Source organism: Xiphophorus couchianus, chromosome 14, assembly GCF_001444195.1.
Source record: "Xiphophorus couchianus chromosome 14, X_couchianus-1.0, whole genome shotgun sequence".
Lineage (NCBI taxonomy): Eukaryota > Metazoa > Chordata > Actinopteri > Cyprinodontiformes > Poeciliidae > Xiphophorus > Xiphophorus couchianus.
This window is the reverse complement of record NC_040241.1, coordinates 16720682-16737225: the sequence shown is the minus strand read 5'-3', so window position 1 is coordinate 16737225 and position 16544 is coordinate 16720682. Positions and strand designations below refer to the sequence as shown.

Sequence of the window (16544 nt, the reverse complement as noted above, 5' to 3'; positions counted from 1 at the left end):
GTAAAAATTGTAAACTTTGTGCATGTATTTCAATAAAACTTTGACTCAAAGGATTGCTTCCCATTACAAAAACATAAATAATGATGAATAATCATAGGTAATACTGAATTAGTAAAAAGGAATTGTTTAATTACAATTTTGTGGAAGGATGAAAACCAAGGGTAGTTCAAAAATATGTGTTGAAATTCAATTTGTAACTGATTTCATATTGCGAAAAAGGGGCTTGGAGCTCATGGGACTGCACACCAAATAAACGTACCTGTATTTAAAACACTAACGATGAAAAAACATAACTCAGCTTAAATTTAATGTCTTGTTTGAGAAATAGCAGGGTGAAAAAAAAAAATCTACATACTAAGATTAAACAGTGTTTCATTCCTTGATTGCATTGGAGCAACCAACTAGCATCATACCTACATTTACACTCATGGTGCAATTTTTAAATTAATATTCCCTAATAATTTTACATCTTATTGAAGGGGAAAACAAAAGTAACAATTATTTTGTACAATTAGATGTAAATTCAGGTACAGAGCAGTTAAACAGGTATATATGAATGTACTGTATAGTAATAAAACATATTGTACTTGGTAAATATGAAAGTTTTCTGGATGGAAATAAGGAACAGAACTCTTCTTCCTCAGAGCCTCTTTGTAAGTCTTGTCTTCACTCATCTCCTGTCTGAAATACATAATCAAGCAGAAAATAATTAAACATAAATAAACTGCCCTGTCAGTCCCATACAGCTTATATAATGCTGGTTCAATAATTTCCTGCTTTCATTTCATCTTCATTTAATCTGGAGATGGGACTGAAACAGCTCTATTTGAATGAACAACAGTATACAGGAAATTACACAGTAGAAAGTTTTGTGCCTGCTTTTCTGTGTGTTATGACTTTCTACAGATATTCTGACCAAGTATTAAAGAATGCAAGTCATAAAAAACTTAAGTGCTGCAAACAGTAGAGCTGTGAAAAAACAAGAGAACAATCTCTTCCAGAAACACAATATATAGATCTTGAAAGTATGAAACAAATGAATCAGACATTTCATTGTATTTAAAAGCAAAGAAGACATTTCAAAAAAGTTTCTTCTGAGACACGTTGATCTCTAGTGCATGGATAACACGCCAAAAATGTAACAACCAGAGCAGGAAGACACCGAAGCACAGACAGGACAACCACTATGAGTATATAACCATATCTACAATAGTTTAGATCAAAGCAAATTGTATGTTGAAATGGCATCATAAAATTCTGAACTAAATCAAACTGGCAATCTGTGGCAAAATGGTGGCCTGAAATTATGGAGATTGATTTTCTTAATTAGGACAAAAAATGTTACCAATAAATGTTGATCTTTTAAAAACAGAAAATGTCACAATGTTTTGAGCCCCCAAATCTGTATTTAATTTATTTTAATAAAGATTTGATTCAAATGTATATTTTACAGAAAAGTCCCACTAGAAAAAGACTACGTAGAGGGCCGGTATCCTGCACGTTTCAGTTCTCTCCCTGCTGGTACCAACAACCTTTTCAGCATGTCAGTGTTCTTCTTAGGCCTTCTAACCAGCCATCATTTGATCAACTATCAACCATCAACTGCGCGTACATCTAAAACGGAATATTAGTTTCACTACTATTCAAAGGGGTGGCGGAAATAAAGCAAAAAAACAAAACGATGACAAGAAAACCGGATATAGAGGCGCCGGGTTCAAGCAAAGAAAGTGCTACAGGATAGTGCTAACGCTAAAGGGAAAGAACATGGCTGCGACTCGACAGACGCCGCTAAAACCGGAAACATTGTTCACTCTGAAACCGAACCCCAACGCACCATCTAGGTCGATACTGATCAACTCAAACAGGCTTGGCAAGAGAAAATTCCAGTAGGCGAAAATACTTTATCTTTATCTCGCCCGACGTGATACTTCGACGGAAAGCGTAGAAACGGGCGGGCAAAGGCGGCGATCCTAAATTAGAGCGGCGTGGGCTTCCAGACATCTCTTATTCGGATGCCGTTATCAGAGTTTACAACAGCGCAGGCGACGCCCAGGTGGATCAACGCAGCAGATGTTTCTCTGTCCCGACACCGCGGGGATGAAGACGCCGGTGGCAAACCGGCTCCGATTGGTCTGGCTCAAACGTTGTCATGGCAACGCGTCCAACGCCGCGGAGTGACGCAAGTAGCCCAGCGAGAAGCACGAGAGCGCGTGCAGGAGTTTCAACTCAAGGCCCGACTTAAAATTACTGGAGAGAGTAAAACGATTCAGAGTGAAAGTATGAACACTGCATGTACAAGATTATGTTTGATTTAATATCGCTTCAGTCACCATCTGAATACACAGCCACAAAAACTGCAATTACGTTCTGTCGTCTTCGTCTTTTCCGCCAGTAGTAACATGCGGAAAGAGTGAATTTTTTTATTGCAATAACTTATTTTTATTTATTTATTTTTAATTGGCGTTTCCAGTACTTAGTGAAAATACTTCTGACAACAATAAGAAAAGCAGTAATTTGGAAAAGGCTCAAACCTGAACCACCCACGCATAATAAGTAGGACTGATATTGTTCAAGAAATATTTCTAATGGAAAAAATTACACTCACCTTAAGACTGAAGGAAAAAACATTGAAGAAAAATTGGGCAAATTGATTAGCTATAAAAATTGTATATGGACATTGAATAGACTGAATTTTGTTGTATCTGATGCCTCCTGCTGTTCATGTGTGTACATAGTTTTTTATTTCTAGACCCAGTTGTTGAGGTGCTTGTGAGGCTATGTGTTTTTGTAAAGTAAGGATTTAAGTAAAAAAAAAGTTAAGATTTGCTAAATTTATAAATAAAATAGTGTCTACATCTCCTCCGTTTACCTGTGCAGCTCAAGTTTTTCAGGCCATCTTGACTCTCTTCTAGCAGTAGAACTGGAAAACAGAGAGGAGTCTTAAAATAATTATGGCTTCATATGGGAGTTAGCCACTCGTTAAACGCATACATACAAGATGTCACCAGCACCCAAGTTGTCAGTTCCTTCTGAAGCAACGGAGTCAACTGATGCTTTGACTCCCTGGCTGTACATACTGGCATAGTCCGCTACAGATGATTTAGTTTTTGCACCTGAGCTCCTGGAATCAGAACCGTGGCTCTCATCGTCCAACTCTGCAAAAGACTACAAAGTGAATTCCCGGTGGCTTTTTAACACCGCATGAATAAGAAATGTGGACTCTTTTTAGAAGTCCAAATTTAAAAGAAGAGATTGTCTGTACTTCTTCAAAAATATATATTCAAACTACACTGTAGGTTTGGTTGAGCTCTGTGTGTGTTTTGGTACCAGAATGAGACTGAGGAGATCTGTGGCTTGAGCAGTCTCCTCGTCACTGCGAAGCTCTTTCAGTTTCATCTGCTCTGCCAGCACCTCTCTCTGTATCAGCCACTCGATGTAGTCCTGCATTCACATTATACTGCACGTTTGTTATCTCTCTAAAAGTTTCAGGCAAAGGAAGCAGGATTATTTTTGCAGGAACTTTGTGAACCTTTAGCCGTGAATCTAGAGCGTCTCTGAACACCGTGGTAAAGGGTCGGTGCTGGGAGAGTTCCCTGATCTCCAGGACTCTCGGGCAGCTCCAGATACGCTGCCGTGCTAAGGAACTGGCGCATCTCTCCCTATGAGACAGAGCAACGCTGGTGCCAGAACCAAGTGGAGGGCTGACCTGGGAGAGAGAGAAACCCAGATGGATTGTGCATTTGATGCTGGCCTTGTACAATGTGTTTAGATATATGTTACCTCTGCAGTATGGAAGTCATCAGAGCGGTTCCTGAGATTTGGAGGGGTGATATCAGGGTTTTGTTTCTTTAGCACCCATTTGGACCAGACGCTCGGGTGGCCCGGCTTCAGGATAGTGACGCCAAACTCATCTGGAACACACAATGAAGCAAACACTCTACACAGGGAGCTAATTTCAACTGCTTGTTGTGGTCGAAATGCAGGCAGGGTCTTAAGTGATTACTGCATTTTTAAATGCGCACCTTGTCTGTCTGGTAGAGGCTCCTTAAGCAGTGCGATGGTGGGGTCAGAGTATGCCTCTTGGAGCTGCTCCTCTACAATATCAGAATTCAGCAGTTCAGTGCCAGAACCGTCTTTATACACCAGAAAAATCCTGCAGCAAAATAAAAACAAAAGAAAGGTTGAAAAAAACGTCTATATATGGGTGACGCTTGGGTGAAGAGTGTGACCCATAAACAAAGGTCTTAAACCTCAATGCGGCCATCATGGGTTTGAGTCCTGGCCCGATGTCTTCTCCCTCTCTCACAAACCACTTTCCAGTCTGACCTCTATCAAATAAAGGTCACTCAAGCTTACGGTTGAAATCTGAAGTTTATATAAACTGAAAAAAGAGAGACACACACCGCTTTTTTCTCACTGTCTGAAGTTAAATTAAACCAAACTTCTCTTGTTTTAGGTCAGAAAATTACCCAGGTTATTTCTATTTACTAAATTCCACAATAATGAGAGAAAGAATATGTCAGAGACAAGATAATTAATGTCTTCATACATTTCCTCAGTATTTGGTAGAATTGTGTTTGAACTGTACGACTCGGGTCAAATGTTTGGCTTTTCCTTCCACAAGCTTGTCGATAGTTTGCAGGAGTTCTGGCCGGTTCCTCCTGACAGAACCAGAGTAACTCAGTCAGGTTTGTAGGCTGCCTCGCTCACATGCCTCTCCAGATCTACTCAACTTCTCCACAGGATTGAGATCAGATTTTGTGATGGCCAAAACATTGACTTTTCGTCCCTAAAACACTTCATTACCACTTCGGCTGGTTGCTGAGGGTCTTTGTCCACATTTGTGCCTAAACTTTAACTTCCACATAATGTTCTTTCCTCATGATGCCATCATGATGAAGTGCACCAGTTCCTTCCTGTGGAGGAATGGCTTCCTAACCACTGAGTGATATCACTGTGGATAATAACCCTCGCCAGCATCTTCACAGGAGCTTGGTTTTCATTCTGGGGTCAATCTGTACGTTTTGGACCAAAACAAATTCATCTATGGGACACACAACCCATCTCCATCCTGCCCAGGATTTTCACCATGTCTATACTTGTGTGTAATTGTTTGAACAGATGAATGCTGCACCTTCAAGCATCTGGAAATCATTCCCCACGATGAACCAGACTTAAGCAGCTGCACAATTCTCTTCCTGATATCTGGTTAATATCCTGATTTCTTTTGGCTTTCCCACAGTGTCAAACAAGAAAGCAGTGTGTTCAGGGTTAGAGAAGTTGAATGGAACCAATCATAAAGCGTGTGTCAGTGGCTACCTGGGACAACGATCTTTGTGTTTTACATCAAGCGTGGCCCTTGATTTGTCCGTCTTCTCTTCTTCCTCTTGTGTAGGAGTTTCTGGAGCGGGACTTGTATTTAGCAGCAAAGTCTGCCCATATTGTACCACCTGCAACACAGATGTATAGAATCTAAACTATTTGTCATAATGCAACATAGATCATTGATTTGTTCTTTTTGATGAGTAAGTGTCAAATTTTAGAGGCAGAAGACCTAAAAGTGTGAAGATTTGAAGCAAATCACAATGAGCCTTCTCATTGTGCTTCAAGCACATAATTTTTAAACATCTAACACAAAAAACATCTCGAGTCAGAGCTACCAAGATGGAGAGTACATTTTTAATTCCCTTATTTTTAAATCTTACTGTCAATCAGGCATTAAGATCAGTCACTCAGTACTGATTGACTTTAAAGTCATTACTTTGACTTAGGTAAAAATGTGTAGATGTAGTGCTACTCTCACTTGAGTACAATTTTTTGTCTTCTCTACCCATTTCTTTATTGCAGCTAATATTAATCTAATGTACACAAATTAAAAGAAAAATACATAAAAGTGATTATATGTCCCGTTTTAACTTGTTCTTGTATCTTTTTCCACAGCCTTGACAACATGACAATCAGGATGTTGAATTTCCTTGACAACACAGACTAATTATTTGCGAATCGGACCTGGAAGTGGTTTCCGTTCTTGTCTGAAACATCACACACCACTTCGTCTGTGTGACTCATGGTGTAAACTCCTGGTCGGTTGGAGGGGGAGCAAGTATTTGGCTCGAGGTCAGAGGTATAAACACATTTCCCATCAGTCTGGATGTGCAGAAACCCGTCTCTAGACGGGAACACCTACAACACAGAAACAACGTCTGGGAATGACGAATGAAAGAATCTGCACACACAAACCGAAGCGTGAACAGTGAGCCGGACCTCATACTCCGCTTGGTTGTTCCCAGTGATGATGGTTCCATCGGCTAAAAACACATGAGCTGTGTGGCGTTTCGGGTACATCACTACTGATGCGCAGCCCTCCTTCTCCACAATCACCACCCGCTCTCTGGTCGACTCTTTTTCTTCTTCACTCTTCTCATTTGAAACCGTTTCGTTCAATTCGTGGGTTTCCGAGGTTTCGCTCATCCGTTCTCCTTTGTCACAAACATCTTCATGCTCCTCTGGTTTGGTCACACAATCAGGCACCTCCTCTGGAGAAAGCAGCAGAGACCACCATGTTTGTGACATCAGTGTGAATAAACTGGGTGGTGTCAGATGGTTAAATGTGTGTGTTTTACTGCTAGGTGGTGTGACTAGAAAGAGGGTGGTGATCCTTGTCCCATCTGCATGCTCAGCGATAATAGATCCATCTGGGCTCTTGACCGTAACCACCAGATCTTCCCGGGTCAGCATCACCTGACAACAGCAGGTGTAGCGAGGAGTTTTAATGAATAACAAGCTCAGTTCATGGCATTATTTCTTAAATTAATGAAAAGGTGGTTTATAAATTTAGATTTGTAAGTCATAAATAATTAATTATTTTTATTCCTAAAATGGTCCAGATAACCTTCTGAAGGGTTTTCAAACTTCCTCTACACACATTAAAGTTTTTTTTTAGATAGTGGATAAGAAAACCACAAGAAACTGATTTATCACTTTTATATACACTCACCAACCACTTTATTAGGTACGCCTATTCAATTGCATATTCGCGCAAACAGAAAATTGTTTGCACGTCTGCGTGCATACCTACATTTGGCAGCAACTGTGCATTTCTATATCTCTATGTGGGGAATTCAACTTTCTAAAGTTCAAATGGAGCCTCAGAATGAGAAGTGGACTGAAGTGAGTCTGAAATGATAGAGGCATAAAGCAGGATAGGTAGACACGTTCAAGGTGTGCAGGATAACATTTCTGAATGGAAAATACTGTGAACCGTGAAGCAGATGAGCTGCAGCAGCAGAAGACTGGTGTTACATCCGTCTGGTAAGAAAAAAAAACTGAGGCTTTAATTCAGACCGGCTCACCAAGATTAGATAAAGACTGAAAAAACCCATCTGATTAACGTTCCGTACTAGGAAGGTATACCTAATGATGGTGATGTTACATTTGACTCTCTGAGAGTCAGACGCTGATATACTAATGGTTTAACATTTTTTTACAGTGCGCTTAGTGAATTTCTAATATTACAGAGTCAATGTAGGAAAATTGCAGAAATCTAATGTTGAAACTTTAAGTAATTGTCTCGTCGTAATAAATGCCTGTATATGAATGTTCTGTTTTTGATCTCACAAAGTGAATATGAAGTAAAAAAAAAAGTTACTCCTTAACATCGTCAATTTTTCTTAGACAATAATGGAATAATTTAGTTCTTATGTTAAGAAAACCACACTTATGACATTTCTTCTGCTTAAAACTGAAGTTTGGTAACTGGATCTGAAGTAACTTGCCTCCTGGGTGAAGGGGTCTGTGGCCAAGAAGGTGCACAGAGAGGTTGTGGGTACGACGCTGTATGTTGGTCCAGTGGTCCAAATGCGCTCTCCAGTTGAAGTGGTCGTCTGCCACGATCGTTTCTGAGGCTCATCTGCCTTCTCTGAGGTCTCCTCTGATCACAAACAAAAAAACACATTTGACAAAGTTTCCTTTGTAAGTGATGCTAAAGTTTCTCATGAAGAAGTCCAACCTGTCTGCTCATCATCAGACACCAACACTGGACCTGGACCTGGACCTGGGCTGAAACTGACCGATCCATCTGCAAACAGTACCTACAACACAGACAGAAGCAGATTAGGATTTATGTTTATGTTATCACCTGGTGGTGATCTAATATCAATCTGAAGAAAAAAAAGTTGACAACATGCAGATGACCATCTTTCTTACACCGGATTGAAGACACGGCAGCATCACTGTGTGCGTACCTCTGCGGCGCCGTCTTTCAGGTAACGAATCACGACTCCCTGGTTGGTAATGATGCGATACAGTTCCTGAGAAAGGGATTTGTCCGGCAGATCCAGCCCGGGTTTACAGTGGAAAGGAAAGCTCTGCCTGATTAAAACGCCATATTCAGGCGACTCTCCTGCACACAAAGCAGATCCAGGAAGAATCTTCATTTAGTAAATATTAACCTTCTAGAAACAACTCACATGCTATCATACTGAAGGGAGAGCAAAAATGTTCATGTTTGGTTTAGATTTTCAGTTGCATATGTGTCTAGGCTTTGATTTGGCCATTCTAACACTCTGATATAAATTATTCCATTGTCTCTGGCTGTATGTTTAAAGCCTCAGTTCTCTAATATAAACTTTCAATGGGCAATCCTGCATATATGTATTTGTTATTTTCCTTGAAATAGTAAATGTTATGTCTTTTCTGCTTTCTTTTTAATTTCATAAGAAGTAGAACCACAAATATCCAGGCATCTTTACTCAAACCAGATCTGAGTGCCACCGAAATCTCCAATGGGTGCTAGTCGATTTATTAAACATGGCTAAATATGGAAAGCGTTTTAAAAGAGTGACCCAATTCTGTTCTTGTTGCTGAGAATAGACATTTCATCTTCTAGGAAAAGAAAACAAATCAACCGTATTCTTCCTAAAAAACAGAAAACTGTTCACTTTTCTTTTAAAAAGGCAAGTCTACAAAACCCTTTATATCTACAATGATTCACAGATACTTTTTCCACAAATATTTGACCACTTTGTTTCCCTAAAATATTCCATGTTTAATTTATTGGTGAGTCAATTAACTAAAAAAATTACAAAATAATTTGCGTTTTTAAATAAATCATCTTTGTTTCAACTTGATTTTTGGCCCACAAATCAAATAGGTTTAGTTAAGGTGGAGAGTCATTTTTTGGCAGGTTTACAGTTATGCCGTAATTTATTTTATATTTCCAGGTAAAGCTTGGCGATATGAGTTAAAAATAAAATCTGATCTTTTTTCTAACCAAATCTCCGGTCTTAATAAAAATGCTATTTGTTAACAGCTTTATACAAACAGACATACTCGTATTTACTATTCAGGCAACTTTTGAAAACTGTTGTTTGCACTGGATTATTTAAGAGTGATGAACACAAATGGATGTCAGATAAACACATTTTAAACATCTATCAAATAAAATACAATAAAGTTTGCGGTTGGAAGGTAGCAAAATGTTCAGAAAACTTCAATGGGTATTAATATTTTTGCAACAAAAAAAGGTTTTCTTTAAAGTAAGAAATAAGAGGCATTGAAACGGAGAAGCGGCTGATTGAGCAGCTTGCGAGTTGCCGTAGTTTCCCTCCGGCTCAGACTGACCTTGTGAGTAGTCAAGCTGAAACTGCAGCAGCAGGCCGTTGGGAACAGAAAGGCTGAGGCTGTTGAACGGAGGCGGTGGCTGAGGCGACGGCGGTGGCTGAGGCGACGGCTCAGCTGGCTGCTCTGCACATTCCTTAAAACATATCAGCAATTTGGTTAATGAACCACAGCAAAACATCTCAGAGTTTAATATCAAAGCTGTTACATTTTATATCAGTGTTTTTACATTTTATATCAGTGTTTTTATGTTTTATATCAGTGTTTAGTGATCGGGACAGGAAGTCTGACCTGACTGGACTGCCGTGGCAACATGGAGACAGAGTTGGAAGAAGGCAAAGCGACGGGTTCTTCCGGGGAGGCTTTTGGGATTTCCTCCTTAGCCGCCTCCTCCTCAAGACTCTCTAAAACTCAAAATAAATACGATTTTCTGTTTCACACAAAAAAATTACATAGTCCATGATAAATATTTAGAGCACCAATTTGGAACAGTTCAGGTGTTTCCAACTCAAACAAGAGAATATGTTATTATCCGGGTTATTATGTAATAAACCTTTGTATTGTCCTGTTGCGCCATAGAAACTGTATGAGAGGTGGATTTGATTGTGAAGGACTGCTGAGAAGGAGCACAGCTTCACTGCTCCTGGCTGTAAAACTGAGACACAATAACAGAGGGTTTTTCATTAATATTAATACAAATACATTAAGGCAAGAACAGATCCAAAGGGCATAGACTTAAGTCATCTAGACTTTTTAACCCTTCCAGATTGAACAGGTTCGCAACAATCCAGCCAGATTTGCAGTACCGTAATTCCGCCACACTTTGCGCTATTTGAAAAATTCCAACAGTTTCTGAAAGGGGAGATGTTGCGCTTCCTAGCCAATATCAAGTTATTACGGTAAATTCACCACTGCGGTAGCAGGAAGTGAAATTAATCTGAGGGGCGCTCTTTTGATGGACGGTAAATTGCAAAAATAACTTGCTAGATATTGAAACTTCCAGTTGTTATGGATAAATGGGCAAATATATATTTACTCATACGACATTTAAAGAATGGCATACAATTAAAATAAGCAAAAATATTCAAAAAAGTTAGGTCTTATACAGTTAATGATGAACTAGAATAGTTATTTTCCCAAGGTGGAATAATTATACAACAGATAATCATTCAACCTTGTAAGGAGAGTGATTCAAATAAATCAATTAGTCAATCAATCAACCTAATAAAACAATAAAGTCATGAAGATATTGAGTTTATGTAAACTTCTGATGAGACGCTATCAAATTACCTTTCACTCCATCCTTCAGCTCCATGTTCTTTTTGTCCTGCGGCTCGCTGGGAGGTTTCAGGTGTTTGGTAACAACATGGTTGACGTGTGTGTAGAAATGGTGTCCGTCCTTCCTCAACGCTACTTTTATTAAGGTAGAACCTGGAGACGGAACATCGTTTACTTCAGGTGAGGGCCGAGGAATGCCAATGCAAACCAAATACACTTTAAACAACCAAATGTGTTAGAAACTCTCGGTCGCAGATTGATCTTAATCATCTATACCTTCCACAAAGTTCACGTTCTCCACAGTGACGCGTCCTCCATCTGAGGTGTAGATTTGCTGGACACATCCCGACACGTGAATCAGCTGTCCGTCCATGCTGTAGCCAATGAATCTCTACGGCAACAAAAATAAATAAACACCTACATATTAGCTGGAGGTGGACAGAGTGCCTTCATGTTTCATGATTTCTATCTTTCTGTGTGTTTCTTCACATTGTCCGGTTCCTCTGTCTGAAGAGGGTCTCCCTTTTCAGCATCAGCAGATGCTAAGGAAATGGCAGATTCGATGGGGTTCTTGGCTGTGCTGCCTCTTTTATCTGCTTTGTCCTTCTTATCATCAGCCGAAACTTTGCCTTTCTTGTCAGCCGATTTCTCATTGTCTGCCTTCTTCTGGCCTTTCCCCTTGCTCTCCTTCTTTAATTTTTTGTCCAACTCCTCTTTCTTCAGTCGCTCCTGCTCCAGTTTCCAGGCCTGTGAGGCAACACGAACCATAACTTCAAAGGAGAAGTGAAGCTTCTGCTTGGGAATGTGAAATAGAGCCACATCTATTTTTGACTAAAATAAATAATTTGCAGACTGGTATGTCAATGAAGGAGAAGGTATTACAGTTTACATAATATTCTTTGCAGATGAAACGTTTTATAAAATCTGAAAATAGCTTCAGTATCTTGTAAAAGTACTGATACCTGTTTACCACAAACTACAATGTACCTCACCTAAAATATGAAGCATGCCAATTACTTTCTGGCATCAAAGTAGATGGTAATGATGATTATATATAATCATGTGTGTGGTAGTATTGTGAATGTTTTTATGTAGCTGTGTGGACATTTTGAGCACCCACTCAATGGAAAAACATCATTTGTGGGTCAGGAGTGAGATTTTTTTAGGCTATTGTTAGATATAAAAGTGGTTAGGTTAGGGAAAATATTTTGGTTGAGATTTAGAAATTAATGAAAGTAAATGCAAGTTCACACACGTCTAGTGAGACACGACTATATGTGTGAGAAAGAGTGAATTTGTCACCTGAAAGTGAAAAGATGTTAGAATGATGAGAGTATAAGCCCTGCAACACTCAAGCTGTTCACACTCCCTTAACTAGTGAAACATGGTGATGGCAGCATCATGCTGCGGGGTTGCTTTTCATCAGTGCGGACAGGGAAGCTGGTCGGAGACAAAGGCACTGAAAAACCTGCAACTGCAGCTAAAAGTTGGTTCTAAGTATTCACGCTGTTGACTAAAAGGCTTAAAAGAACTCCACACTTTTCAGATGTTTTCTTGTTTAATAACACTTCTATTTCACAAATAACTTATCATAATAAAATACAGTTTGCCGTTTCAATTAGGGAAAAAAATGAGAAAAAATTAAAGGGCGGTGAATACTTTTGCAAGGCAAAGTATAACCCAGCAATAATTCTTCATTTACACCGTTTTATATGGTACCAGCTCCCCTTCCTGCATCCCTGACTAGAAATGCTTGTTCTTTTACACTAAACTCCATTTTAAACCTTGTAGATCAGACAACTGGGATTTAATTATAGAAGCTGATACATGCTGCAGTGCTGCTAAGGGCGACCTTGTTTGTCGGATATTAAAGTCACATAATGAAAAGATGTCCTGGTAATGATGGACTGGCTTTGCACTACAGGCTCTGGTTAATTACATGCTACTGTAACTGAATAATTGTGTGGCCCGTGTGTGAGATCAGTGTTGAGTTTGAGGAAACCGACTTTGAGGGACTCCTTTCTGATGACTGGTTCCTGAGCTTCTTCCTCCACTACGGGGCGTTCAAGGTCTTTAAGGAATAAAACAAATGCAGGTTTTATACCGCATTAATACTGAGGTTATGCACTTTATACCATAGATCCCTAAAAACATAACTTGATATTTTTATCTCCCATGGCAAATGGATTAAAAAGTATAGTAAAAATAATTAAAAAATACCGATTTATTCTGCCTGTTTACAACCAAATAAATTGTTGCAATTACTAAACACAAATCCAGGACTAGAAATGTGAATTTAATTTGAGATTTTCTGACTTTCAGGTAAAAAAGTCAAATCTTTAGGTTCTTCAATTACAATATTTACATAATATACTTTTTCTACAATATATGAACAAACATTTTGGCCTGTACAACTCAAGAAGAGATTCAGAAAATATACTACAATAAATATTAAATTTACCAAATTGAACAAACAGAATAATTGAAATAAATCAATACAGAAAAGGAAAATATTGTAAATATATGACAATATAATTTTATCCTTGCACAAACTGTCAGTAGAAATCGGTTTGTGAGTTTTTGCTTAATAAAATTTGCACCAACTTAAATCTTTCGCCACTCGTGGTAGCAAAGTGAAACTATCACATGACTTTCTGTTCAACTGAGCTTCAATCCCCATTACAACCAGTCACTAAGGATTGAATGAGGATTCGATGAGGCAAATTGAAATACAGATGCTGATTTAAGTCTTCATAACAGCTTATTTATTTATGCAACACAGACGTTTCTGAAACCAACACATTACCTGTTGGAGTCATCTGGCTTTTCATCAGCATTTCCTCCCTCTTTACCTCTTCCTCCTTTGTCCAGTCGTAGATTTTATCAGCAACATGCTCCAGATAATTTCTACGGTAAACATCAAGGGAATCATATTTACCTGCAGATCTGGAGGAATCTCAGCTTCACCTGACATAGTCGCTACAATTTTTTATTTCCGAACTGAACACTTTTACATACTCAATACTCAATTTTTTTTCCTGGCAATTTGATCACACTCTGTTCTTTAGATTGTTAAGTATTTATTTCCAATTCTACTGATTGTGAAACAACGAAACAGCATCCAGTGAGGGAGGAAGTACTGACCTGAACTTGACATCACTGTGGAGGGCCTCATCCCAGAAATGTTTGGACAGGCCGTGAGAATTCATAGGATTGTGGCAAAAAACATATAAGATGTTTGCATAGCTTTCTCTGAAGATATCCATGCAACAATATTCCTCTGAGGCCTTTTGCAGAACCTAAACAAGAGTATGTGCAAAGCTCAAATCCAGTTTCTTTTTGAAGAAAAATTCAGAAAACTACACAAATTTAGAGAGAAAACAGATAATACACAAAGATAAAAGCAGGTTTTTAAACAATCTCAATGATTACCTGATTCTCGGTTTCTGCTTCACTGATTTTCATGAAATCAGTGAAGCAGAAACAGAGATGTTCTACATTGTTGTAATTAAAGAGTCATAAACAAAACCCACCTGTGGAAAAACAGTGGCACTGTGATGTTCTGTATAATACCAGTCAAACAGACATCTTTGTCTCCAGTGCTGGATTTCACATAAATCCAGCTGGCTGCCAATTTCCCCATTCAGGTGCTAGAGAAAGAAAAATACTGGCGAGTAAATCAATGCCAATCTTTAAATTAATATCTTCTTTCAAATAAAACATTAAAAATTGATGTGGCAGCAGAAATAATGTGTAAACAATACCTCTGAGTTTCCAGGGTCTTCAGTGAGAAATGTTGGCTCTATAGAGAAGTGACAGTATGAGGTACGTAGGTGAAATCTGGCGTCTCTGACCGATTTAACATGCTTACATACCTATAGTCTGCGGGGTTTGAAGCTTCTGTTTAGCATATAACAAAGGATTTCCCCAGGGGATAACGGTTTGTGTCTGCTGTGTTTCATCATCATTCAGTAAAACACCCAGCTGATCCACTGTGGTCAGTGGCATAGCCTCAAACACGCTCTGATCAAACAGCCGCTCCACCTCGGGCCAGGGCATGTCCTCTATAGGAGATTATTACGTTAAGAAACTGTGAGACATGTAGAGAAAACAGGGAACAGATATAATAAATTGGCAACAGGTTTGGTGAGCTCCGTTCTGACCATCTGTGCAGTAGTGCTGCAGCTGTTGTTTCATTCCCCTCCAGCAGGTGTCACCGTTTCTCTGTTCAGCGACGGACTGAATGAGCTCCGAGACTGGACTAGTCTTCAAAATGGATGTTTCTATCTCAGCCGGATTAAAACCCTTAGACCCCTGCATGGGTCATACACATGTAGATGAACACACAGCTAGCTTGTCGCTCTAAGTTGTAGAGTGAATTATTTATATTAGCACAAATTTTAGTGGTGAGTAAGGAGCTGATAACTGACTAAAGAGAAAATCTTGCATGTATAATCAGGTGTACAAACACTTCAAACATAAAAATGAACAGTTTGAGAATAAACCCTCACGGTGATGTTCTGTAATCTTATTCCCCTCTCGTCGTGGTATCTGAGAAGCATGGGGTCACCAGGCCTCTGAGCATGCTCTGTCCCATAATTCTTCATCAGTCTCTAACGTAGAAGACAGCAGAAAGTAGAGATCTTAGAAAGCACTGTGTTCATGCAGTGTATCGCAGAAGAACATACAAGAACACTCTCTTTAAATTTAAGAGTTTCATGTATTTTAAGCATCTTGCTTTGTTTTGGGGGGTAGGGATTGTGCACTTAGTTCTTCTCTAACTTTTACACTTTATTTGACAAAGAATTGATGAGTGGAATCGGTTGGTGTGTGGTTTAAGATTATGGACAAGACCTTGAATTGACAGAGGGGGCATCCATCATAAACCCTTAAATAAAATAAATAAATAAATCATAAACCTACTGGAAAGCATCATACAGTTACTGGTTTCACAGTATAACAAGGCTTTAAGGGATTACGGTTTCAAAACTGCTAAAATAAGCACTGCCGGTCAAATTTTTCTCTCTTTACAAGGAAGAGAGAACCATTTAAAAAGCACCATTTTTAAAAGGTTGTTTGGAAATAGAATGATTGTCATTTCGTGAAATAAGTAATGGTATGCAAACTAAAGGAGTGTCACCATCACTCCTATTCAGATGTTGCTGTTTATAACTAAAGTTGGCAACTAAGAGTCTATGATATCTTTTAGGCAACCAACTGCAAGCTGGCAATCAGAGCAGATATCCCCAGTAACCAGCTGACATTAACTTGCAGAACAGTAAAAATGTTTAATATTAGATGTAAATATACTAATACTAAGCATATCATTAGCAATGTTAGCATAACATCACTAACATTGTTATGCTGACAAAAATGTCAGCATAACATTGCATGTTATGTTAGCATAACATGCAGCAATGTTGTGCTAACATACATGATGATATGCTATCATTAGCAAATTAACACTAGTAGTATATTGACTTTTGCTGCAATGCAGTGTTAACATAGCTATGCTAACATTGCTATGCTAATGTTAACATTTTAGCTAATTATTATACAAACTGAGCTTGTATAAGCTTGTAAAAGCTCAGCTTAGTATACTGAGTAGAGTGAGTCAATGTTAGTCAATAGGAAAGTAATATCTCATC

General features: G+C 38.8%; 1 protein-coding gene across 2 annotated transcripts in view; it reads right to left on the bottom strand.

Annotated features, from left to right (window-relative positions):
• Positions 1 to 16544, bottom strand: part of spag17 (sperm associated antigen 17) — a 28887-nt gene that overhangs the window by 3804 nt on the left and 8539 nt on the right. For both annotated transcript variants that reach the window (XM_028038637.1, XM_028038638.1), the window contains exons 12-39: positions 15408 to 15509; positions 15060 to 15210; positions 14772 to 14960; positions 14661 to 14698; positions 14430 to 14546; positions 14041 to 14195; positions 13703 to 13803; positions 12903 to 12967; positions 11386 to 11643; positions 11173 to 11287; positions 10909 to 11049; positions 10172 to 10273; positions 9910 to 10022; positions 9622 to 9754; positions 8244 to 8401; positions 8009 to 8090; positions 7776 to 7930; positions 6624 to 6741; positions 6265 to 6536; positions 6010 to 6183; positions 5320 to 5450; positions 4023 to 4153; positions 3781 to 3911; positions 3530 to 3706; positions 3328 to 3441; positions 2996 to 3165; positions 2870 to 2920; positions 588 to 681 (exon numbers count right to left, since the gene is read on the bottom strand). In XM_028038637.1, coding sequence (XP_027894438.1) covers positions 588 to 681; positions 2870 to 2920; positions 2996 to 3165; positions 3328 to 3441; positions 3530 to 3706; positions 3781 to 3911; positions 4023 to 4153; positions 5320 to 5450; positions 6010 to 6183; positions 6265 to 6536; positions 6624 to 6741; positions 7776 to 7930; positions 8009 to 8090; positions 8244 to 8401; positions 9622 to 9754; positions 9910 to 10022; positions 10172 to 10273; positions 10909 to 11049; positions 11173 to 11287; positions 11386 to 11643; positions 12903 to 12967; positions 13703 to 13803; positions 14041 to 14195; positions 14430 to 14546; positions 14661 to 14698; positions 14772 to 14960; positions 15060 to 15210; positions 15408 to 15509 — 3738 coding nt within the window. The remainder of the gene's footprint in view (positions 1 to 587; positions 682 to 2869; positions 2921 to 2995; positions 3166 to 3327; positions 3442 to 3529; positions 3707 to 3780; positions 3912 to 4022; positions 4154 to 5319; positions 5451 to 6009; positions 6184 to 6264; positions 6537 to 6623; positions 6742 to 7775; positions 7931 to 8008; positions 8091 to 8243; positions 8402 to 9621; positions 9755 to 9909; positions 10023 to 10171; positions 10274 to 10908; positions 11050 to 11172; positions 11288 to 11385; positions 11644 to 12902; positions 12968 to 13702; positions 13804 to 14040; positions 14196 to 14429; positions 14547 to 14660; positions 14699 to 14771; positions 14961 to 15059; positions 15211 to 15407; positions 15510 to 16544) is intronic.